Here is a 27,209-nt window from a genome sequence, read left to right as displayed (position 1 = left end):
TGAAAACATATATGTGTTCAGTCTTGAATATCTGATGTTTAATAAGTCATAAACACAGTAGAAAACTACAGGACTTTATAAAGTTTATAAACCTTAAAAGTTTTATTATAGTTCATACTTAAAAATTATAGAGAATGTATACTTGTAAATATTTACATGACGAAACACTTATAACATATTTTAGACATCAATAAAATAAGTCTGAAAACTGTTATTGGCTAAACACATTCATGCCTTAAATATTATATCTTCATAAATTCATAACTATATCAGACACAGACTTTTAGATAATTTGAATGCATTCCTCTAGTAGAATTTTATTTTACAGTTCAGTGACTTCTATAGCAAAGTTGGACTAACACTAATTAAGAATAAGATTTTCTTTTTGAACGCAGTGTTTCAAAGTGTTGATCGTCATATTCCAGACATCCAAGTGATGTATGGGCTTACCAGTGTGTGCCAACATCATGAAAGGGAGTAATCAACCAACGTACCCTGAGAGACTTTACAGCCCTTTTCTTTGTTTCACATTGGGTAGCTTATGGAAACCTGGCTTTGCGAGTCTCAGCTCAGAGACACAGAGATCTGTCTGAGGGCTAGCAGTGGACTCTTAAGCACACTTTCCCACCAGGGAATTCTGTCAGGTACAGAGATGCAGAGACACCTATTTACACCTCGCCACATAAGTACGCAGAGCATGATGGGTAGTGGAATGCTCTATAAAGGCTGCTGGATTCAGCAGGTAAAAGTCACAAGGTACAAAGTTAAATTCAAACTGCATAAAAGCAATTTACAATGCATGTGTGACCCATGTCAAATTTGAGATACACTTAATACCAAACACTATTCATGGTTTAGGAATTATAATTACACAAGGTACCCAACGTTTTACCTAACAGCACCACTCTCCTCTGTAAAGCTGGCCGCAGTCCATGTGAGTCATGGAGTTTTAAGTTTCCAGAGATTGGACATGCTCTTTGTTTTATTTCACATTTGAACTCTGTGGTGTTAGCATTCATCTATGACACTGCATGTTACAAACATGGAAATGGTTTATTTATAATTTCTACCATATTTATATACTATAACCAAACATTACAGTAAATTGAGGAGGAAATATTACTAACCAAGGACATCGACCTAAGTTCCTATTCTACCAGCTCTCTGTCGTTGAGCAAGAATATTTATCTCTTTATGCCTCGGATGGTTTGACTTTCAGAGCCTCTACAGCTTCAACGTTTTGGATTTCCAGGATCCCATGTAAACTAGAATGTATCACCTTTTTAAGGACTAAACTGAGGTCATGATTACATATTTTAGAAGCAAAGCTACATAGAAGTTAAAGAACATTAAAGTGTTGGCTATTGTCTTTCTATTGTCAAGACTCACTCACTTGTACAGAAAAGCTAATGTCACTCTTAGCTCGAGTTATCTTCTTACTGCACGCGTCCATGTAGTGTTGCAAATGCCCCACCATGCCTGTATTATTAATGATCATTATATTAAGTTAAAATTTACCTATTTAAAACACATACCTGCAGGCTAATGACATACCTTAGGTAATTTGACAAATTGTCACTGTTTGTAAAAATGCACTATTTTGCTGATTGCTCTCTCTCACACACACATATACTTTAAAAGATTTATATTTATATTTTACATTTGCACACAAATAGGAGTGTGTGTACATGCACACATGTATGCAGGTATGTTCACATACCAGAAAAGAGTTTCAGTTCACTTGGAGCTGGCATTACATGGATGTTGAAACCCAAACTCAGAATCTCTACAAGCTCTTTTAAAGAATGAGTCACCGCTCTATGTTCTACCCATATGCAAGTTCAAATATCTGTGAGTACCTGGAAAGCCAGTAATGAATCAAATTTATTCCAAACCATGCAAAAGCAACTGTCAGACTTACTAAATCATCTCCATGAGACCTCAAAGATAAAATTATAAAGTAGTTAGAGGTCTAATGACAGCTATGTATTGCAAAAAAGGCAATTCAACTTCTCTACGAGATTATTTAAATGTTGTTTGAAATCCCATTCCTTTGTACAAAGAATGATTAGGAGCAAAGCATCTTGCCTTCCACTTATCTAACTGGCTGCTCCTCGCACACTAACAAATGCTTTTCTCTAGTTAAGTGTTATGCTCTATCAGACTCTAGATGCCAGGCATTCACTTTAAGTGTTTAATTTGCATGTACTGGTAGAAAGCACTTGATTACCAATATTATGAAAATGACGTAAAATTAAGCAATCTCAGATTTGCCACAGGGCATGGGACATAATTCTATAGGCTTTCCCATAATATAGAAGAACTCTGTTAAATCTGAAGTTTAAATCCAATTTGGAACATAGTTACACATTTATCTGAAGGGCTTTTGTTTACTGCATCTGGCAGTCTTATGTGAACTACCTAATAGTTGATATTTGCCAGCTTACTACTTTCTTTTGGGGTTTTGTTTCCTTAATTTTCTGGAGGTGGGATTTCATATATGAACACCATATTTTTACCTGCCCAACAAGTACACAAAATCTACCAAGGACATAACCTGCTGAGGTCATTCAGTGTCGTTCATGTATAAGTATGTTTAGGGCTATTTATAATTAGATAACCTATTAGGGAGTTTGGACCTGGAGAAAACTGATTTTCCCTCTCTTAGCAGGCAATGATTACTCTTCATCTAAGGGTGGGACCTTGTGAAATCCCCACCAATCAGGCTGCTATGTCAACTGTTATTACCAATATGCACGTCCCATTTAGGCAGCCATATTGTTAAAATGTCATGGGTGCAACTTTCCTGCCATGTCTAGAAGACACTATCTGGCAGCAGATACCCCGGTCCTCTGGCTCCTAGAATCTTTCTTTCCCATCTTCCAGGATTTCCTTGAGCCTTAGGTATAGGAATTAAACTATAGATACATCAATTGTGGCTGCTGTCTGTTTGGATCCAATGCCTGCTCAACAGGAGGAAATTTATGTCTGACACTAAATCGAGTCACATCTCTGTGTCTGGAGTACTCATAGACCCTAGAAGACAACCTACTGTGGCCATTCTCCTAAATGAATACAGTCTCTAACTGTACTGTAAATAGTGCTTCCCTCTTGTTCCCGCAGACAAGTGTAGCCCTCACACTCAGTAAAAAAGTCTCCATTTGTAATTGACGGATATTGTTACAGAGATCCACAACTGGTCAGAATGCAGTGTTTCCATCTTTTCTCTAAAACATTTGTTTTCATTTTTAATTTTTATTTGATTAGATTTATGTAATATGTGAGACACATTATATCCCATGAAGAAATAAGTAAATCCATGTGTATGTGTGTGCATATCTGGGAGTGTATGCGTGTTCTCCTGAGTGCGGCACACATGTGGTGATCTGAGGACAACTTCAAGTGTTAGTCCTTCCATTTACCTTGTGTGAGACATTGTGTCCGATCACTGTGTGTGCCAGGCTAGCTGGCCTAAACATTGCTGTAGACTGTCCTGTCTCTCCATGCCTTCCTCCTCTCTGAGAGCACTATGGCTACTGAGCAGTTCTACAGCATCAGTTCCGACCCAGGTTTTGGGGATTCAAACTCAGGTTTTTAATCTGGAGTACAAAAGCTTTCTCTCCTGAAGCCTCTCAGGAGCCCCAGATGAATAATTTTCCAGTCATCATTTTCTGCACCATTAACATCCATTTGCTTTATCGAAATCACTTTCTTGCTATTAGAAGTATGAAAACATGTACTCTACAAATATCAATGGATTACATACCTGTGAGTGATTTAGGAGGACTCCACTTAATAGAACATTCCTTCCTTTTGCTTCCTTTGCTAATTCCCTGATCCACACCAGGTTCTCCATCTTCTGAGCGAGCGGCACTACCGTGAAATCAAAGCAATGCACCTGAAAAAGGCAAGCACAGCGCTGTTCTCTTCAGCCTGCCTCGTGACAAGAGAGAAGTAAAGGTCAACACAACATTTATTAATTTTGTTGATACATGTTAACAATTTCCAATGCTGTTGGGGCAATACACACCTAGCATGTGAATCACTCCTACCTTTTAAATATGTGGTAAATACTCAATGGAAATACAGCATTGAAAACTATGCTACCGTTCTGTTGAAAATCATACCAATTATATAAAAATATGATTCCACTAAGTTTAACTCATAATCTATAACAAGGTTCATTATTTCTTAGACAATTAAAGGTTAATAAAATTCAAGGGAACCAATGTGTATAGTATCTTGGAGTACCTGACATGTGTAATAAATAATAACCTATATTTATTATAAACCCTATGGGACATCGTTTTTAGCAATATCAGTATTTAAGAAAATATGGCATAAGGGGGTTGTCCACTGGGAATTTGACCATGCTCTAATGAGTATATTGGTAACATGAACCAGACTTAGCAGTTTTTTTTTTCTTTTTTGTGGGGAGGGTACAAGGGTTGAAGCGTAGACCTGGGAAGAATGGGAAGCAAGAGTGATCGGGGTACATTGTGTCCAATTCCCAAATAATCAATAAATTCTAATTTAAACAATTTAATTAAAATTTAATTAATTTTAAGGGATCTCAGAGTGATCCTTCAAGATAATTTGTTAAGTGGAAACATAAATCAATGGTTCTCAACTTGGGGGTGGTAACCCCTGCAAGGGTTGAAGGTCTCTTTCTCAGGGTTGCCTATGACCATTGGAAAACGCAGGCATTTACATGATGAAGCCTTACAGTGGCGAGATTACAGTTATGAAGTAGCAATAAAATAAGTTTATTGCTGGGGTCATGACAACATGAATGGTATTACAGAGTTGCTCCATTTAGGATCGTTAAGAAGCACTGGTATAAATGGTGCAAAGATCACTAAGAAACATGTGTGTCCTTCTGAAATACCTAATTGAAAATTTTTCCTGAGTATTAGGAATTTCCCTATTACATATGCTTACTAACCAGAAACATTTCAAGTGTACATTCCCTTCATGCCCCTAAATGGACACAACCCTTCTGTCCTGCTCTTCCCAATGGAAATACATTTCGTAAGAAACATATATTGTATTCTGTTCCTTCTATCGCATAAAGGAATGAATTTTTTCATCCTAATGATGTATTTTTTCAGGTAAAAATATCTATATAAAGCTTTGTATTTTACTAGAGATTAAGCCTAGGGCTAGCATGCATACAACTTTTGAGCTATGTCCCAAGTCCTATAATGGTTATTTTAAAGAGACTCATACAATGATTGTTAGTACGTATTTGTTCAATAGATGTTCAACAACAATGTTTAATGATTTGTCATTAAGCATAGTTAATAGAAAACATGTACATATAGCTATTTCCTTTTAAAATTTAATGATATAAGTACAATTATATGCCAAAGAAATAAATAATATGACATTCTCCAAAGAATCTAAAATTTAAAAAGGCAAATGTTTTTCAAGAAAGTTAAAAGTAGAAAGGCTTTCCAATGAGCTATCCAGCTGAGTAGTAGAGGGTGAGAGGATGTGACTTTGGAACTTTCGGCTCTTCTCTACTTCTCTGACAACTCATAAAGGTAGGATTTCCATTGTCCTATGACGTAATGCTGCTTATGGTAAAAAATGAGTCCAGTGTAGTGAGCTGTAACACGGCCCAAAGTGTCTAAGTACTGTAAAGGCTAGACTTTCCACCAGTGGAGTGTAGCCTGTAAATTTGAGTTTGGTATGCAGGCCCTCAATGCCCGCCCACTACCTATACCAAGAGATATTGGTTCCCATTTAGAAGCCCTATAAAACATGGCTCACCAACCATCTTAAAATGGATGAATTGAAGAGATTCTTTTATATCACTGATCAAACCACCTCTACAAAATCTCCTTCCTTTGGGCTTGCAATATTTAAGTGAACTGGAATTGCTGGTGATAGGCTTTCAAAGAAAAGGCAAGCTAATTAACCAAACTCCAGACAATCGCAAAAATTTTATTCATGGATAGAACTTAAAGTTCGAGGGTTGATTAAAGGATATAAAATGCGCTTCAATAGTGCTGTCACAGACTGTAGGCCTTAAAACAGACCCGCTTGCTGAAAAGACCACTCCTGTATGATGCAGAAGGCTTCAGAGTACAATTAGCTTTCAAATCGGCATAAGTCCCAGTATCATGTGGACACTGTAAAATTGTGCTGGCTGAAATGTCACCCATAATTAATGAGTGAACTAACTAGCAAATGGCTTATGTACTTAACCTTGGACAGCTCCATGGGTGGCAAGGGCTCTGGATCCCAGTGTTTGCACAAGCCCATCTGTGCCTCCTGTCCCCTACACTCAATCCCACACATGCTTTAAATTTCTTGAGTGACCTACTAATATATCACTGGCCCCAGATGAATTCCAATTAATTTTTAATCATTTAAAAATGGGATTTTCATTCATCTCTAAGGACAGGTACATTTGTTAGAGGAGCAGAACTAAATATTAAGTATAATAAAACTCCAATTGGCCACTCTTAATCCCATTGTTTGCCTTTCCAGGAAAGCTAGAGAAAGAAGTCAAGATTTGTGGTACGAGAGGAAAGACACTGTTTATTTGACTAAGACAAAACTTAATTTCTGGAGCTTAAATGTATCCAAACAGCACATTGCTCAAAGCCAGCAAATGTTGAGGAAGGGTGGTCAGGGGGAAAAAAAGGACTGGTAATTATCAAATAAATGACTTAGAAGAAAACAGATTCAGACCAGTCATTTTGACATAATAGATACTATTAAATGATCCACATGTGTACAAAAAGTAAATGGGTAAATTAGGTTCAGCATAGCCAAAACACGACTTTTCAAGAGTGCATGGGGTACATCCAACAGCTGGTGGAGGAGGCCAACTTCTAAGCAGATCAAAGCAGGGTTTATCTCCAGGATCAGATAAAATCTTCAAAAACATTTAACTTGCTTCAACTATTTAAGAGCTATAGGAAATCTATTAATAAAAATTATTTTAATTTGATGAACTTACTCCAAAAAACAATAAAGAAAAACAAAGGACAAACACCTCACAGTGAACTGACTCACTGAGAGCGAGTCTCAATGTCTTCATGAAGACAAGACAAAACTTTGATAAATCAGTACAAATTAAGGTATGAGCTATGAAGGAAACCGAGATCAAATGCTTACCAACTGCCTTTGTAAATCTTCCCAAGCCACCACCAAGCCTAGGAGACTGGGAAAATAATGGCTTCCAACAAGAAACAGTAAATAAGAAAAAATTTAATGAAAATGTTAACTACCCAGAATTTCAAATTTTCTTTTGATTTAAATATTTTTAAGGATGATGCTATACTGGAATACACCCTGTTAATATATCTTTATCTGATTGGTCAAAGTAACAGAACCAAAACTTGGTACTTTAAACAGTCAGGAGAAAAAAATTAAAAGCTTTTACTAAAATTTACAAGATGGATTTTTTTAAATTATTTCACAAAATGGTCTGCCTTATAAAAATATAATTTTGGAGCTGTAGTTCAGTGCCCAGCACCCACAGTGAACAGCTTATGAGAGCCTATAACTTTTGTACTAGATGATCCAATTCACTCTCCTCATCTCAACACACAATTGCACTAACGCGAGCCCATACGCACGCGCACGCACACACACACACACACACACACACACACACACACACACACACACACACACACACACACACACACAAAGGGGAGATATTTTGAATTAGATTTTGAATTTTTAAAATTAGTATTGTGTATGTGTGTTTTCCCGACATGTATGTCTGTGCATGCAGTGCCCACGGAAGCCAGTGTGGCCATCAGATCCTCTACAACTGGAATTACAGTTAATGCCAACATGTGAGTGCTAGGAATAAAACAGGGTACTCTGAAAAAGCAGCCAGTGGTTTTAGTCATGGAGTCATCTCTCCTGCACATAATCTTTTTTTTTAATGAACATAACTTTGCCATTGAATCTATAGTAAAATGATCTTAGGCATTATACAACTGCAGTAATTATCAACACAGTTGGAACATCTGGAATAAACATTAGAAATGGAAATTAAAAGCAACACTAGTGATTGAGATGAGACATTTTATATATACATAGCATTAACTTTATTTTTTTTCTCTAGAAAAAGTCATCAGAGACGATAACCTGCCAAAGTCAGAAGTAACAAAGTTGAGTCTTCAGGTTTCCTATACTATGTATATTCAAATGTTCCTTCTCTTTCGGAGGGTCAGGATTGTGAGCCTTCAGGTTTCCTATATAATGTATATTCAAACGTTCCTCCTCGTTATGGTTAGGCCTTGGAAAACTGGCCTTAGGAAATGGAAATATCATTAAGTGAAAATGTATTTAATATAGCCACAGCCAGATATTACAGCTTAACACCTCCGTAGAGCATCAGTCATTTGTCTTGTGCAGATACATGTCTGGTGGGAAGCATGCACCCAACACTTAGAGCATGGTGCTGCAGTATCAATGACACACTGGGACAGAAAAATAAAAACACAAAACAAATTCAAAACTCAACAAAGGGTTTCTACTGAATCAATAACAATACCAGTCACAGAAAGTTTAAAACTCTCATGTCGAAACGTCTGAAGTTGGAGCAATCTGCATATTTTTGTGACTTGCCGAAGTTTTTGTTCTATATCATGAAACTTAAAAGTTGTCTGGATAAGCATTATGTGATTTTTATAAGCAGATTAATTTTTTGAAGTCCACTCATCAATCAAAGAGGATGTATGTATCAACCTCAAAGTCCACTATACACTACCTTGAATGTGTAGGAAAAGATCCATGCATAGCTACACTTGTAAATGTTTTTTAACATAATTTGCTGAGTTAATATAATTCAAAATGGAAAACATTAAGTGTGCTTTTCAGAAAGTAAGGTACCTGGATTATAATGAGAAAAGATAATGTGTTCAAAGGCCCAGAAACCCCAACTGTAGGTACATGGTATATATAAGCCGTACTATGAAAGCTGCTGCAAGCATTCTGAGCCTTCATCTGAGGTACATGTGGATTCATCAAATAACCTCAATCAGTATAATTATTTAATCTTTTAAGTTAACAATCATAGTTTAAAACTTCAATAATTTTAAAGACATTCTTTAGACTTTTGTGGTTTATAATGGAAACACTCTGTGAGCAGTTGAGAACATGTGCTCTTTGACAGTTTGAGGGCTGACTCAGTATGTCTGTTCATTCGATCTAGGGAACCATTTAAGATTGGTGTTTCTACATGATCTATCCACTGCTTGACATGCAAAATGTATCGAATTCCCTAACACTGCACTGCACTCCCTCTTTTCTGTCAGGTCCATTCATACTTACTTTATAATGATCTAATGCAGACTATAAATGTATTCACAAGTACACAATTTTGCTAAAATACCTCCTTCATTATGATTGATACCATGCTCATTGACAAATATTTAATTCACGGTGACAATGGATAAGTTGAGTCACTACTGTCATCTTGTTTCATATTTATTTTTTTGCTCAAATGCTTCTCAATTCAAGCTGTCTCTCCCCACATAGCATTCCTCAACCATATGAACCTACACATCCCTGCCAGATTCCCTCATTCTTGTCCCCACATGGCCCCAATTCACACATAAAATCTATTTTATTTCCCCCTCTCAGAGAGATCCATATCACTATCCCCCCCATCCCCTCCTCTATTCCCAACCTCTATGGGTCTATGAAATGTAAGTTGGTTGTTATTCACTTAATAGCTAGTTCCACACATAAGTGAATACATATCATATTTGTCTTTCTGGGTCTGGGTTACCTAACTCGGGATGTTTTTTGCTTTGTTTTGTTTCGTTTTTTCTAGTTCCATCCATTTGCCTGCAAATTTCAGATGAAAATTTTTAAGAGCTAAGTAATACTCTGCTGTGTAAATGTACTACATCTTCTTTATCCATTCTTTTGTTGAGGGACATCTAGTTAGTTGGTTTCCAGTTTCTGGCTAAAATGAATAGAACAGCAGTGACAATAGCTGAGCAAGTGTCCTTGTGGTAGGATGAGAGAGGACAAAGTGGACTTGTTCCTGATTTTAATAAAATTGCTTCGCTTTGCTATTTAAATTTCTGTTGGCTGTGGGCTTTCCACAGGTTGCCTTTATTGTGTTTATGTATGTCTACTGCATCCCTAATCTATGCGGGACTGTTACCAGGAAGCAGTGTGAGAATTTTTTCACAGGCTTTTTCTGCATCTCATGTAATGATCATGTAGTTTTTGTCTTTTGGTTTGTTTTTATGTTATCTAGTATGTTGAACCACAGGGACATCTCTGATGATCTCTGTGATCATGGTGGAGGACATTTTTAATGTGTTCTTGGATTCAGTTTGTGAGTATTTTATTGATTATTTTTAAATGTATGTTCAAAAAAGGAATTGGCCTGTAATTCTTTGTTTAGCCTTTATGTGATTTGACTATCGGTGTAATTGTGGATTGTTGTAGTTCTATTTAATTGTTTATCTGATCTTGACTTAACTTTGACAAGTGCTACCTATTGAGAAAATTACCATTTCTTTTAGATATTTCAGTTTTCTGGAATATCTAAAAGTATTTCCTCATGAATTTCTGGATTTCTTCAGTGTCTGTTGTTTTATTTTTCTTTTTGATTTTGTTAATTTTGATCTTCCTCTCTGCCTTTTAGTAAGTTTGGACAAGGGGTGGCTTATCATGTTGATTTTTCTCAAAGAACCAAATAAGAACAAAGAGTACAATACAAGGAATCAATAAAAGACAGTTAAAGTCTCCACTGCGGGGGAAAAGACACTCTTACCCAGGTACCTCTTATAAAGGCAAACATTTAATTGGGGCTGGCTTACAGTTTCAAAGGTTTAGTCCATTATGGTGGGAAGCATGGCAAGCAAGCACTGCTCTGGAGGAACCGAGAGTTCTACATCTTGATCTGGAGGCAACCTGGAGGAGACTGAATTCCTTACTGGGCAGAGCTTTAGTATAGAAAACCTCAAAGCCTACCCTATACTTCCTCCAACAAGGCCACATTTCCTAATACTATCACTACCTGTGGCTAAGCATTGAAACACATTAATCTATCAGAGCCATACTTAATCAAACAGTTGTGCCCACATTTCCTATATGTTTGTGTCAGTAAATCTCACATTTTCTCTGACCAATATATCATTTTCACCTATCATATGTCTTCAGTGGAGTCAGTGGAAGATTCTCTTTTACATCTCTTATATTTTGCTGATGAAGCTTGCCTCTGTAGTTCCTGTTCAAATTCCAATATTCTTCATTTCCACAATTCTCTCAGGATATGTTTGCTTTATTGATTCTATTTCATTTTCAGGTCTTGAACTGTTTTGTTCATTTCCCTCCACTGTTGGTTTGAGTTTTCCTGGATTTCTTTAAGAGATTTATTCATTTCCTCTGTAATCTTTCTTCATGCAGATGGTTTAAGGATCTTTTTCTTGTGCTTCAGATTCATTGAAATATTTGGGGCCTGCTCTGATGGGATAGTTGGGCTCCAGTGGAGACATATTGCACTGGATTTTTAATTTTATTTTATTTTTCTCACATTGGCATCTAGACATCTGGGATTGGGATGATTATAGCTCTAGGTGCTAATTTCTGGATTCATCTTTATTGGGGTGGATGTTTTGTTACTAGATTTCAGTTCCCTCTCTCAATTTTCAGAGATTGTGATGGCTGTGTAGGAAACTTTCTTTGGACTGACAGTTGTAGCCTCTCAAGGGTTCCAGGAAAAAGTGGGAACTGACATTTTGGAATAGCGATAGACTACATGTCATGGAATGGGGTTCATAAGAGGGAGGAGAACAAACTGTTCTACCATGGCCTGCTCATTTCATCTCCTTGGAATGTAGGGGAACGGTGATGTAGGGTCACCCATGGGGTCTGCTGTAGCACTGTGAATGAGACTGGGAAATTGGATATAGGGGGATAGAAGGAGCAAGGAAGACCTACTAACAGTCTATCTGCTTCCCAGGCAGCAATGGTCTGTGGTTAGCAGAGTTCCTGCTGGATTTGGGGGGCTGGAATAAAGCAACAAGTGGAGAAGGGGATGTTAGGAGTGTTGGAAGATCTGTGGGATCCACAGGAGATGTGGACAGTGGCAGAAGAAAGGCTGTAGCAGGTATTCTGTTGCAGAGACAAGGATGAGACTGGATGTGTGAGGTTGGAGAAGAAGGGGGACTGGTAAAGCTCTTCAGTTAGGTAGCCTGTTTCCCTGGCCTGCTCAGCTAACTTGTCCACAGAGAATGCTTGCTGGTGTTGCAGACTGGGATAATTAGGTGAGTTAAGGAAAGAAGGTTGTAGGAGAAGAGCTTTGTAATGGCAATGGAGTCGTGTTTTCCACAAGAGAACTGAGTACTAGCTTTGGGGGAATTGGATTTGGAGGAGAAAACAAAGAAGTGTGGATCTGCTGCCAGCCTACTTGCTGCTGTGGGTTGTCGATTTGTCATATTGACTATGTCCTTTGCCTTTCAGGGACTTTTTAGTTTCATGAGGTCCCACTTATCAATTCCTGATTTTAGAGCCTCAGTCATTGGAATTCTGTTTACGAAATTTCTCCTTCATGCCAATGAGTTCAAGGCTCTTTCCCACTTTCTTTCTATGAGAGTGAGTGTATCTGGTTCTATTTTGAGGTCCTTGATCCACTTGAACTTGAGCTTTAGGCAAGGTGACAAATATTGGTCTATTTTCATTTTTCTACATATAGACAGCCAGTTAGACCAGTACCATTTATTGAAGATGCTTTTTTTACCAATGTATATTTTTGGCTTCTTTGTGAAAGATCAAGCATCCATAAGCATGTGGTTTATTTCTGGGTCTTTAATTCTTTTCTCTGTACTAGTACAATGCAGATTTTATCACTATTGCTCTGTAGTGAGCTTGAAGTCAGGAATGGTGAGTTCCCAAGAACTTCTTTTATTGTTAGTAATTGTTTTTGCTATCCCAGGTTTTTGTTTTTCCATATGAAATTGAGAATTGATCTTTCCATGTCTTTGAAGAATTGGGTTGAAATTCTGATGCGGATAGCATTGAATCTGTAGATTGCTTTTGGTAGGATGGCTATTTTTATTATATTAATTCTACCAACCCATGAGCATGGGAGATCTCTCCATTTTCTAAGCTCTTCTTCAACTCAGGTGACAGTACATGTTGGCAAGGATGTGGAGAAAAACAAACACTCCTCCATTGCTGGTAGAATTGCAAACTGGTACAACCACTCTGGGAATCAATCTAGTGGTTCCTCAGAAAATTGAAAATAGATCTACCCAAAGACCCAGCTATACCACTCTTGGGAATATACCTAAAACATGCCCCACCATGACACAGGGGTATGTGTTCCACTGTGTTCAACGTGGCCTTATTTGTGATAGCCAGAAGTTGGAAAACACCCAGATAACCTACAACAAAAGAGTGGATATAGAAAATGTGATTCATTTACACAATGGAATACTCAGTTATTAAGAACCAGGACATCCTGAGTTTTACAGGCAAATGGATGGAACTAGAAAATGTCCTGAATGAGGTAAGTCAGACCCAAAAGGACATGCATGGTATGTACTTACTAATAAGCAGATTTTAGCCCAAAAAATGTACAGAATACCCAGGATATAATCCACAAAGCTCAAAAAGGTTAACAAACCAAACAGCCCAAGTGAGGTTGTCTAAATCCCAATTGGGAGGAAAAGCAATCACAGGATTGGGGGAAGGTGGGAGGGAACTGGGTGGGAGAGGTGACAGAGAAAGGAAGAGGTGACAGGGAGGGGAAGAGATGAAGATGATCAGGTATTGGGACGGAGGACAGGACTGAAGCCCTGAGGGACAGCAGAAATAATGGAAACAGTCAACCTCAGGATGTGGGGGAGGGAGGGTAAGAGAATCTCAGGACTCGAAAGGAGGGACCTCAGATGAAATGCCCAAGAGTAGAGAGAAGGAACTTGTAGAGTCCATATCCAGTAGAAAGATAGAGCATCAAGTGGAGGGATGGAGTTACCATCTCACAGTCAAAAACTCTGACCCATAATTTTTCCTGTCCAATAGAACTGCAGAGACAAAATTGGAGATGAGACTGAGGACAGGGAGTTTCAGTTCAGGCCCAAATTGGGATCCAGCTCAAGGGGAGGCTCCAAGGCCAGACATTATTGCTAATGCTATGGTGTGCTCACAGACAGGAGCCTAGCAGCGCTGCCCTCTCAGAGGCCCAACAAACAGCTGAAAGAGTCAGATGCAGATAATTATACCCAACCAATGGACAGAAACCGGGGACCCCTGTGGTTGAATTATGGGAAAGCTTTAAGAATCTGAAAAGGTGGATGACCCCATACGAAGACCAGTAGTCTCAACTAACCTGGATCTCTCCCTAGGATCTCTCAGACACTGGCTGAAGCACCAACCAGGCAGCATACACCAGCTGATATGAGACCCCCCCTGACACATATACAGCAGAGGATTGCCTGGTCTGGCCTCAGTGAGAGAAGATGCATCTAACCATCGAGAGTCTTAAGGCCCCGGGGGATGGGGAAGTAAGACGAGTGGGGATGGTGGGGTGGGAACATCCTCTTAGAAACAGGGAAAGAGGAATGGGATGAGGAACTGTTGGAGGGCAGATGGGGGTAGGGTGGGTGTAATGATTGTACTGTAAAAAAATTAAGGAATAGTAATAATGAAAGTAAAAGAGAATTTCAAATTCAATTAAAACCACACTACTCCCCTCCCACAAAAAAGAGTTTCTGTAGTTATGGTGTCTCTTCTCAGCAACGGAAGCCCGAGCTAAGAAACCTATGCACTTTAAAGAGATATCTTGGGGATGGAGAGGTAATTCAATTGTTAAAGCACTTCATGTTCTTGCAGAAGATCTAGGTTGAGTTCCCAGAACCCACACTGTGACTTCCAACCATCTGTAACTGCATTTCTAGGAAATCCAGTGCCCTCTTCTGACTCCCATGGACACGAGGCATAAATGTGTAAATACATATATGCATGCAAAACACTCATGCAAATGAAATAAATAATAAATCTAAAATTTTATGGTTTGATTTATCATTTCCAGGAAGAATACAGACAACGTAACAGGTATTGGCAAATTAAATCACAAGAAAGACTTCAAAATGTAAGTTTCCCCAGTTTGACTTTTTGGTGCCACAATTCACATCTTTTTATATTGTGCATTCGCTTAAATGACTGTAGGTATCACTTCTGTCACAAGCTTTATGTCAAATGAAGTGAGCAAAGTCCTTGTGTTGGGGTGCTTATCACATCCATTTATAACTCAGCCACACAAAAAGTCTCAAAGCACAAGGGCATAGGCAGAAATGCATTCACATCCCTTGCTACTGTGTAACAAGACTGGTAGTTGAGTCCATCTTTCCATCTCATAAGTTTTAAACACTGACTGTAGGGTCATTGCTGCCACATTTTGGCTATCACAGGAATGGTCTACTAAGCTCTACTCACAAATTCTGAGCTCTCATTAACCCATGACTTCAAATTTTTCCAAATACCCATGGAACATTTCCAAAATTTTCTGAATGATGTCACTGGATGCAATAGCTATGCAGAAACACACACACACACACACACACACACACACACACACACCCCACCCTGTACTACCAATTGTTGGCATTATTTTTCTATCATACCGTGAGTAAAAACCCAACAAAAGGACCCTGCTAATAAGGAGAAGATGCTTCTCACATGTGGGTTTAGGAAATTTAGTGGAAAAGTAGCTGACTTCAGCCGTCTGGGTCTGTGCACAGGCAGGATGCCAGGTTACACACCAATAACCTAACTTCTTGCAACTGAGCCCAACAAGTCCATGATAAGTTGACCAGCCTTTAAGACATGAGCCTATGGAAGCCATTCCAAGAGAAACGGTAGTGCATACTTTGTACAGTTGCCCTCCTCTAAAGCAAGAGCTCCTAGGGCTTGCAGAGCCCAAGATATTCTCACCCTGGACAGGGATGACAACTCCCCATATAAAGGAGTTAATTTCAGACAAAGGATTTTAGTTACTTCTTGTTTGAGAATGTACTAGAACAAGAATATTCTATTAAATTATTTTTAAGATCCCATTTTCTCCTAATGATATATGTTTCAATTACTCAAAATGTACAAGTATTGACATTACCCAAGCATCTTATGTGGGAAGGCAGATTGACTATGTGGCTTACTGCTGAACTGGGGATAATGGTATTTATGATGATCAACTCTCACAACTGCTGTGAGGATTAAAGGGGATCATTTATTTTTAAAAGAGAATGGTGACTCATTTCTTCAACCATCAATAAATGTCTGTTATGACTAATGTTGACATAATTACATTAATAATATGCATTAGCAGGTAACATTTATTAGGAGGGTTCTGACAGTAACAAATGGAGTGGTAATTCCATGTCCTCCAAATTTAAAGAGCAAGAAACACAAGATCCCTGATGGACTGTATTGTTTTACCATGCTGGGAACTCAGTCATGATCGCACACACACACACACACACACACACACACACACACACACACACACACACACACTGATGAGGATAGCCGGTGGTGCTCTTCAGGGCTCTCTCAGCAGATTCTAGAGGAGTATTCTGTTTGGAGGACTCAATGATGTGTATGTATTAGGTCCTGCCATTCAGAAAGGTCTCCAGTAAGGATGTGGGGATTGGAGGGGGAGTTGCCTCATGATAAAACTTGCTGTGTTTCACCTCAGCAGTGACTCAAAAATAAGTCTTAGTTTCAGAATCCTATAAAATAAAACCTCTGGTGCCTGGAAAATTGAATTACATTCTGCTTTTCCAAGGATCACACATGAAATTGTTGCCAACAGCATTCCAGTTTAAGCATGTTCGCATAGAATGGTTCTTTGCACTACTCCAACATCTTCCCACACATTCAATAAAAGCAATTCAGAGTCTGCAAAAGTGTTCTATTTTTAGATCACTTCATTTTCTTATCCTCAGTGAGCAGCACTTGGGTTTAGTAATGTTCTGACCGTTTTCTTGTCTCTGCTAGAGAATTGGTCGAAAGTCCATGGTTGCTTTGGGTTTTTGTTACGTTGACTGGTCTTCTCTTGTTTTAGTCTTCAAAATATAAAATATTGAAAAAGAAATAGTTCAAAAACATAGCCCACAATTCAGACACTGTATAAGTCTTGATGATGACATTGGCTTATTAAATAATAATATATTTATGTGTAAGTAGTGCATGCATACATTATATGTAGTATCATTATATGAAATGCAAGATTTAAAGCATATTTAAATTCAAATATTAATGGAGCAATTTATACACCAAATTTGCAATTATGGGAAATCTTCCCAAGTATACTGTGACAAAAATACGGGGATTATTGCCTGGGCACACAGCCTTCAGAACAAAAAACTTCTTCTTGGATGATTTCTATTTTGCTAGCAGTTCCCAATTTCATGGAACATAAAATCAACAGCTACACCTCTCTCTCCCGTTACTATAACAACAATCCTTATTTCCTTGTTTCTGTGAGTATTTCTTTTGCTGTTTGTTATTCTTTTGTTTCTTAAGATGGGGGTCTCACTGTGTAGCCCTGGCTGCCCTGGAACTCTGTATGTAGCCCAAATTGGCCTCAAACTCACAGAGATCCACCTCTCTCTGCTTCCCAAATGCTAGAACTAAGAAGCTGTGTACCTCCCATGCTGAAATACTGTGTGACTCGTTATCTGCCCAACTCCACGAAACCTGTGCGGCTATGGCAGATAAACCACCAACCACCATCATAATTTCTCGGACCACAATTAAGTAGTTTCTTCTAAATAAATTAAATTCATCAAGGCAATGGTTCTCAACCTGTGGGTCATGACCCCCACAGGTGTCACATAAATGATATCATGCATATCAGATTACATTACAGTTCATAAATTATCAAAACTACAGTTATGAAGCAGAAAAATAATTTTATACTTTTATGGTTGGGGGTCACCACAACATGTGTCAAAGGCTAACATTAAGAAGGGGGAAAGCCACTGCATCGAGGGACCTTTCTGCTTTTTTTAATCCACTCTTTGTGCTGCACTCAGAGTATCAAATGTACACCTGGTCATATCAGATTTCCCTGAAGACAACTGCAGTGTGGAGCCTCGAGTTAGAAGTCCAACAACCTTGACTCACAGGCACATCTGCAAGCTTCCTTTGCGTGTTGTCCTTTTAGACAGATCCACCGACCAGTTCTTTCCAGCTCCAGTCACTGTTTTTATTCCATCGTGAAGCAATGATGTTCCTCTGACACTCAGAGCTAGACCCTGCTCTATCTCCTGTCTCTGCAACCTTAATAGGCTTCAATAGCTAAAGGGTCAATTTATCATACGTGGCTCACTAGATACTCTAAACATTTGAAGTTATATTTGCTGTCACTTAGCCTAGCACCTGTTATTTGTTTCCTCGAACATTTCTTGATTCCTTATCTACCACTTATTTTGAAGGGAAAGAAACCAGCAATTCTTGAGCTGTCAGTAACTAGATCATTTTCCTAATTACCATGGTCACTATATTCAGTATTTATTTTAAAATCCTTATTTAAAAAATCTAAAAGATAAATACAACTGTATCTGTACTTCACTGAAGTAAAATGATACAAAACCTACCTAGCATAAAATATCACAACTCCTTCAAATAAGATGACTTTTAAAAGGAATACCTTTACAAACCAAAAATGCAAACACTTTAAAATGTTTATCACACAGAAGTTTGTTAAATAGTATATGAATCTATACCATTAAAAAGTTAGCTTTTTAATAGAGAGAACAGTTCACTGGACGTAACTACAAGATGTTTTCTGTAATTTACATAGAATTGCAAAAGGAATCAGTAGCATGGACTGTATCATTGAAGCATTCTCTAAAAAGTGAGGCACAAGTCAGTCATACAAGAATAGCCTATTAGTAAAAATGATTAATTTACAGTTGTTTCCAATAGCAAGGCACGGGAACGTAATCAAAAGTCCAGAGGAGAGATCTAGGATTAGCTTATGAAAACCACACTGTGAAAATGAGAGAATAAGAATGTCAAACACAGAAGAATAACTCAGAAGAAGGCTTCTTGATCTCAAGAGTGACTTGAAATTGGCAAGTCAATTAGGCATAGAGGTGCATGCTTTTAATCCCAGCACTTGGATGGCAGAAGTACTCAGATATCTGTGAGTTTGAGGCCAACCTGGTCTATAGGGTGAGTTCCTGAACAGCCAGGGCTACACAGAGAAACCCTGTCTTGAAAAATAAGAAGGGGAAAAAAGAAAGGAAAGAAAAAAGGAGAGGGAAAGGAAACGAAAAAGGAAAAGGAAAGAGAAAACAAAAGAAGCAGTCATGCCACTGCGCCTGATTGATATTTTAACAGAGCTGGTACACTGACAAACTACTTTACATTTGAAATATACATACTGGAGAGCGTTAAAACATGAATTGGTTTTACAACATGCTGCTAATTAGAAATACAAAATGTTATAAAAAGAAAATCCCCTCAGATGCAAAAAGGGCATAATATTTTATTATGGATAAAGGTCTGAACCGAAGTTCACAGATACTGATCAACTTGGACTGGTTAAGGTGCGCTTAAGCTGGTACTATTACCTGGAACATTAACTCCTGATCCAGAATCCTAATCAGTCTAGTCACCTGAGAATATAATTAACTTTCTCAAGTAAACAAAAAATAATTCAAATAATAATAATAATAATAATAATAAAATGAAACAACGTATCCAAATTCAGGTTCCATATATTTATATTGTTTAAATTATATTTATTTATTATTATGTAAGTATAATACAAAACTTTGATAGTATTTAAAAGGTATAGTACTTTTGCAAAAAAAACACTAAGGTAGGCTTTATTAAACCTCATTTGAGATTATTTGAATAGAAGACAGTACCACAAAAATTATCAAGGTAGAGAAAGTCTAAGCATATTTTTTATGTCGTATATACATTTATTAAGAGGGAAAAGTTATTTACCTGAAGTGAATGGTACAGAGTACTGAGTTCCACAGTCTGGGCTCTCATTACCATAACAATATCTCTACTCATATAGGGAGCAGTTACTAGGGAAACAAACCACGTCCTCAGTCCCTTGGTAGTTTTAACCTAAATTATCTACTAAATTACGAAAGCTAGAGAGCAGCTGTATTATGAGTCAAACAAACCTGTTTGATAGTTTTCATGAGTAGTAGGGTAATAGTTAACATGATAAGTGTGGTTCTTCCACCGAACCAAGCATATATACTTTTTTAATGAATGACAAAGTCAGTCATCCAATTCTTCCTAGGGCTAACATCAATATAAGCTCCTTAAAAGCAGCCAAATCTTATTTCCCTGGCCTCATGTGTTTCACATGTCAGTGTTCAAACTGATTAACTAGGATCACATAATGGCAAAAAACAAAACAAAACAAAAAAAACACTGCAAATTGTTTTGCTCACTGAACGAAGCTGAGTAGCATATTGAAAGTGGGGAAATAACTAGCATGTTCAAAATCCGTGCTTAATTAGGAAAAATATATGTATAAAGATTAGAAAATGGCCTCTAGATTCCATTCTGTTTGCAGATTCCATTAGACCAGTGTTGTATCCTTTAACGGGATTAACAGAAGGAAGGTATTTCTAGGAGAATAATTTCTCTGTACTTCCTCAGTTACATGTTTATCACAGTTAATCTTCACCAGTTTCTCTTCCACAACATGAGCTTTCCGTTCACCATTTAGCCATAAGCAAAGATCTAAAATTATAGCAACACAGACAGTTCTCTCTATTCAACACCCCTCACAGGGCTGACGTCAGCCTTCCTCATCTTTGAGTTAGAAATTAATTCCTTTATTACCACAGTTGTAAAAGGCTCCAAAGGTATTCTTTAACCAGTGTTTATCTTAGTTTTATTGTTGACTTAGGCAGGAAATACCTGAGACTTACTGTATTAGCACAAGACAAGAATTTGTAAAACTTGCACAAGCGATTCCATTTCAGCTGAGAGGGTATGTAGGCAGGAAAGAGAAAGGCAACACACTGGAGTGGAAAGCATAAATACTGAATGTAGTACAAAGGAACTATTTCAGAAGAAAATGCAGGAGGGCTACAAAGGCTCTATAACTGAGACTGTCATGGAACCAGGACTAGTAGCCACCCTGAGGCCAGCCTAGGGTTGACTCCCAAGCTGCAGCAAACACTGCAACCAAGAAGTAATCTAGAGACCTGAAGCAAATGAACTGTGAAACAAACAGCAGGATAGAGACACTGAGAGGGAAAGCACCCTTCTTTGCTTGCTGGGTAAAAACTTGTACCTGAAAACATATTTCTTCAGACTAGGAGTGACAGGGTTAACAGCAGAAAATACCTCAAACAAGCAGGTGAGTAAAAGGTGAAAAATAAAAACAGGAATAAGTAGAAGATCTATGTCTAGGATCTGCCGGGAAATTTAACAAGATCATGGAATTTTAGAATTCAAATCCAGTAAAGGCCTCGAGACTCTGAAGCTAAAATAAGAAGCCATTATACTTAAAAGAAGGCCCTGCCCCATTTTCCAGTTGACATTTGTTCTTTATTAGTCAGGAACATTGGATACATCTATGTGTATATGTATATTTTTAATCTTTTTCCATTATTTAACGCGTTCATGAAAGCATCAAAGTTACAAGTGTATATTGAACAGCACACTGGATTGATTCTGCTCCTGGTGCTGCCACTGTGGGCTGTGGAACCTTCTGGAACCAATTTTCATCTCTGCGACAGTTTCCTCACATGTAAAGTATCAAGTGTCAATGGCTGATGGTTTTCCGGACTTTTAAAAATTATTTTATTTGCTGACATCTTCAAATACTAAACATTCCAAAGTATTTTAAAGACCACATATTCTGATCTGGTATATCTATAAACAACTTCCTACTGACAAAAACTAAACTAGGTTTAATGCCTTTGAAGCTATAATTATGCTCTTAGAACACTAAAATTCTACTTAATACTTTACATTTTTTGCAAGAATAAATTCACAGTTTTCCCTTTCTCATAACAGCCATAAAACTGTGGGTAGTCTCAGAGAAAAGTGGAGTTATTGTGACATATAACTATAGTAAAAATTAAATATCAAAGAAATGAAAACAAGATTTCATTAAGTAATATTTAGGAGTTTGCTCTACCTCTCAAATTTAAACTTCCATTTACAAATATGTTTCCTACTTTTCCACCATTTTAACAATTTATTTGGTTCTCGGGTGATTCATTCCTACATATTGAAGAATTAAGCTTTAAATCATATACTGCCCACTATTTAATGGATGTTCTGTGGAAATAGAGCCAACTACGGTAGAATTCCCTCTAAGCTTTTTAGACATAGTCTATGAATTGTGAGGGTTTTACAAGATCATTTTTACATAATCTAGTCTAGAATACTGATATTGGCAGTACTGCATCTTCCTCTTAAAATCTTTTTTCCCCACTGCCCAGGAAAAATCAATAGCTCTTGATCATAAGACTCTGTGCACATGGCCTCAGTTTACAGTCTTAGGCCCTTTGAGTCTTGTTTCATTTAAATGGCAGCCAATTATTTCCTGAGTAATTTTAATATCTAATTTATACTTTATGAATTCATTTTTATATTTTCCAATGATATGTTTGTGAATGTATACCATTGTTGAAGTCATGAACACAGACAAATTAAGAAAAGAAGAGAATGGGGTGTGTCCAGCATTCATAGCTTTTGGATTTGGACCCTGAAAGAACTCTCAGAAAATCCTCTAGCAAGAAACAAAGAAAGCCAAATACACATGATCCTGACTTAGACACTCACTCTGACTGTTTCTTCTCCACCATGGTATGGCAGCAGTCTGCATTTTTAGAAATCAAACATTGAATTTTGGTCTTCCCCTTGATGAATGCTAGGATTGTCTCTATGGTACTACACAATGTAGTGAGTGTCAGGGTCCACTCAGCCACACTCTCATGAAGGAAAACGACCTACATACTCCACAGTATAAGTTACTAAGCTACAGTGCTGTGCAGGTTATGTAATGGTAAATGTATTTCATCATAATATAGCCCTCTCAGAATAGATAATAAACCCACCATGAGCTGTGATGCATTTATACCATATAGTCTAAGAAGGCACAAAGATTAACTGTGATTAATGCAGAAAAAAAAACCTTAAATACCCTATAGGCTAGACTAAGCACTAACAGCCAATGTAAAAAGCAATGACCTTTATTCATGAATAATAGCCAAAAGTAAAGGGAATATACCGAGTTAGCTCCTCACCAAGAAGGAAGGAGGAGCCACAAACTGCCACCACCACCAGGGGCATTGTTCTGACCATTCCCCAACATCAGTACTGAAGGAGGGTGTGCAACAGGAACTGGATACATCATGGGCCATGGACATAGAAGCAGGAACATCCCAGGCTTCTGAAGCCTATGAAACTGAACCTAAGATTCTCTTCAGACACCATGGAGAAAACACCCTAAGAAGGAATTATACAAAACTGCCTGAGTAAGTGACAACTTAGAGATTGAGAACTATACTGCTGATCCAAGTAAGTGGCTGTGCGAGGGCCATGTAATTACCATCTTGTGATGATATCAAAGAAAATGGCCCCCATAGGATCATAGGGAGTAGCACTATTAGGAAGTGTGGCCCTGTTGGAATAGGTGTCGCTTTGTTAGAGATAGTTTATCACTGGTGGCAGGCTTTGAGGTCTCAGAAGCTCAAGCCAGGCCTAGTGGCTCACTGTCACTTGCAGATGCCCAGGAATCCAGATGTAGAACTCTCAGCTACTTCTTTAGCACCATGTCTGCCTGTATGCCAACATGCTTCCACCATGGCGATAATGCACTAAACCCTTGAACGGTGAGTAGGCTCCATTAAATGTTTTCCTTCATAAGAATTGCTGTGGTCTGCTGGGCAGTGGTGGTAAACACCTTTAATCCCAACACTGGGAGGCCAAGAGAGGCAAATCTCTGTGAGTTCAAGGGCAGCAATTTGCTACAGAATGAGTTCCAGAACACCCAGGGCATCAGAGAGAAACTCTGTCTCAAAATAAATAAATAAATAAAATAAAAATAAATAAATAAGTAAACAAAACAAAAAAACAAAGAAAAAGAGTTGCTTCAGTCATGGTGTATTTTCCCAACATTATGCAAATCAGAAAGAGTAAATAATTAACATTATAAGATCAAGTGACGGGAAAATAAGACTTTCAGTGATAACTCTTGAATGCTAATGGTCTCAATTTTCTATTGAATAGATACAAACCAGAAGATTGGCATAAAAAGATAGTATCTACTTGTTATCTACAAGAAATACATCTGACTATCAAAAACACTCTTTATGGTAAAAGATCCAAATGGCTTTCCAACACAAATAGTTGTATAGAGTGAGCAGCTGTCACTGTTTTAACATTAGACAAAATGGCAATCTTAGAAAACAGCAAATGTTACTTCATAAAATTAAGCGAATGGTGCTAAAGAGATGGTTCAACAGTTAAGAGCACTCGGAGGTGCTGAGTTCAATTCCTGGCAAAAAAATCGGTCACTCACAACCATCAATAATGTCATCTGATGTCCTCTTACGGCATTCAGGTATATAAGCAGATAGAATACTTGCATATATAAAAAATACAATCTATCAAGAAAGGTACAACTCTAAATATATATATGTGTATGTGTGTGTATGTATGTATATGTGTGATATATATATATATGTATATATATATATATATATTCACCAAACAGTGATACACACATTTCATGAAACAAACACTTATAGAAACAAAGACACACATTAAGCAGAGCACAATAATGGTGAGTGATTTTAATAGTCCACTCTCATAAATGGAGGGGTCATCCCAAAAGAAGCAAGTATAAAAGCATCCTTGCTAAATGTCATCTGGATCAAGTGAATCCAACAGATATCAATAGAACATTCTAAGCAAACAGACAACCTACGTGGTGAATCCCTTTATACGTACTAATGTATAATAGAGTATTTATTCCCAAATAGATAATATTCTCCTTGTAAGACACATGCTTAGTAGTAGTAGTAGTAGTAGTAGTAGTAGTAGTAGTAGTAGTAGTAGTAGTACAAGACAATGTCTTTCTAAAAGTCATTAAAAAAAGAACTGTATGGAATAACAAATATCATCCAAAATACACACAAATTCATTAAGGCACAGCATTGGGAATTATTCTCCTCAAGAATCTTTTTCTACTTTTAGTACAAATATGGGTTTTAATCAACTAGTCAATATTACCAACAGTACCTGACTTGTTGTATAAAGATGTATTTAAATATACTAAAATGAAGATGTTTAGGTTGAACAAAATAATGCTTGCTTCCAGCACAGTAGGGCAGGAGTGGTAGGACACTTGATCCCACTGCTGACTGAAAAGTTATTAGTATTTGAGAATGGCTACACAAGGGAGAACCAGTTGCTTTAATGGTGTGACACATGTATTGTGACCACACAGCAGAGCTGGCCCCAATCCTGAGATTAGTTGGGCAATAGGAATTGGACTCAGTCGGGAAAGAAGACAAAAGATTAATCTAAAATGTGGGTAGGAAGGGATGAGACGATAAGAGGGTGGTCAAATCTAGCAAATAAAGTTCTCAAAGAATAAAAATATAATAATCTAATGCAAGCCTATTCCTTAAACAACATCATTATCAACACAAGAATTTGTCAGAGTAAGCCAATATAAAACCAAATAAAAGGAAAAAATGATGATCGAATAGATGATCCAGAACAATATTTTGAACATCAAAGGTTTAATAAAAGGTTTTTTAGAGAACTAAATTTACACATTTAAAAAAGTGACCACTTGAAATGAAGCATGTCATAATGCCTTATTACAAAAGTTCCACAAGATTACATAAAAAGATTATGGAAAAAACAAACTGTTTTTAAAAAACAACAAATTTATTTTCTTGAGTTTCTTAACTTTTTCCAAAATATTTTTCCCTTGTCTTTATGTGGAAATTTTGTCCCCTCCTTCAGCTGAACCTTAAAGTAGAACTGCTTACCCACACCAGTTTATCCTAAATAATAAAAATCTCCAGCATTAAAGATACGCTAACTTTTCAGAGATCTTTTTAATGAAGTAATTACCGTAATAAAGACTTGTGCAAAATCAAAAATAAAATCCAATAAACTAGACCAAGAACTTGGGAACATATTCTTTGTTCCTTTCAGCCCATAAATTTCCTAGATATTATCAGCTTAAAAGCTGATTATCCCTTTGATGACAGAAACAAAGAAATTTCAAAGGATTTTTCTTTATCTAGTGGCAATATGAGAAAATGTGAGCTTCCTCCTTACTAATCCCACCACCAACAGTTACCTCTTAAAATGAGATGGCTCAGTAGTGGAAGGCACCAAGCATGAGGACAGGAGTTCAAGCCCCAGAATATAGGGAAGGAGATAATCCACTTCTACAAGTCATCCTTTGACCTACATGCACACGTGCATGTACATTTGCATCCCCAATCACAGATACACACACACACACACACACACACACACACACACACACACACACACACACACACAACCTTAATTATTTAATTAGTGAAAATAAAATTTTAAAATCCATCCACTAATGCTTGGGTCAAAGGCCCTAGTTTAGTTGACATCCCACCTCACTTTTCTATAAGCATTTCACCTCAACAATATGCAGATGACAACCTTCTCAAGTAGAATCAAAGTTGGTGACCCTTATACATCTCATCTAGCATGAAATAGTCCTTTAAACACTTACGGTTTTACCAGAAAAGGCAGAGCCTCCAGCCATGTGATCAAAGCACTCCGAGGTGAGGAGTTCATGGTCACTCCTGGCAGCACAGTGACTGTAAGGCAAGCCTGGGCTACATGAAATCTTGTTACATTTTATATCTATTGAACCGCATTAGTTCCAAGGAAAAATACATATTCCTCTATAACTTATAATTTTAGAACATACTTGTGATGAGTAAAAGTACTTGTGTACAGAAACAGCCAGATGCCTTTTGGTCTAGTCCCAGAGTTTATAGTCATTTAACTTAAAGCCTTATTAAAAATCCAAACAAAAGCATATTTTTGTATCTGTTCCCCACCAAGTTAACTTAAAAGGAAGCAAAGTGAAATGATGGCTTCTAAGGCCTTTAATATATACATTTTTTCAAGTTACATATACTTGTTTATATTATAAATGACCACACTACATGGTGGGAAATGACCACAGCTTGGAG

The 27,209-nt window shown here is 37.5% G+C and overlaps 1 protein-coding gene across 3 annotated transcripts in view; it reads right to left on the bottom strand.

Annotated features, from left to right (window-relative positions):
• The window catches only part of Crppa (CDP-L-ribitol pyrophosphorylase A), a 276,760-nt gene that overhangs the window by 117,474 nt on the left and 132,077 nt on the right, over positions 1-27,209 (bottom strand). For all 3 annotated transcript variants that reach the window (XM_039112670.1, XM_039112669.2, NM_001008386.1), the window contains 1 exon segment: positions 3,767-3,898. In XM_039112670.1, coding sequence (XP_038968598.1) covers positions 3,767-3,898 — 132 coding nt within the window.

The sequence above is a fragment of the Rattus norvegicus genome, chromosome 6, assembly GCF_036323735.1.
Source record: "Rattus norvegicus strain BN/NHsdMcwi chromosome 6, GRCr8, whole genome shotgun sequence".
Taxonomy (NCBI): domain Eukaryota; kingdom Metazoa; phylum Chordata; class Mammalia; order Rodentia; family Muridae; genus Rattus; species Rattus norvegicus.
The sequence above is the reverse complement of the archived record's forward strand: the minus strand, read 5'-3'. Positions and strand labels throughout refer to the sequence as shown.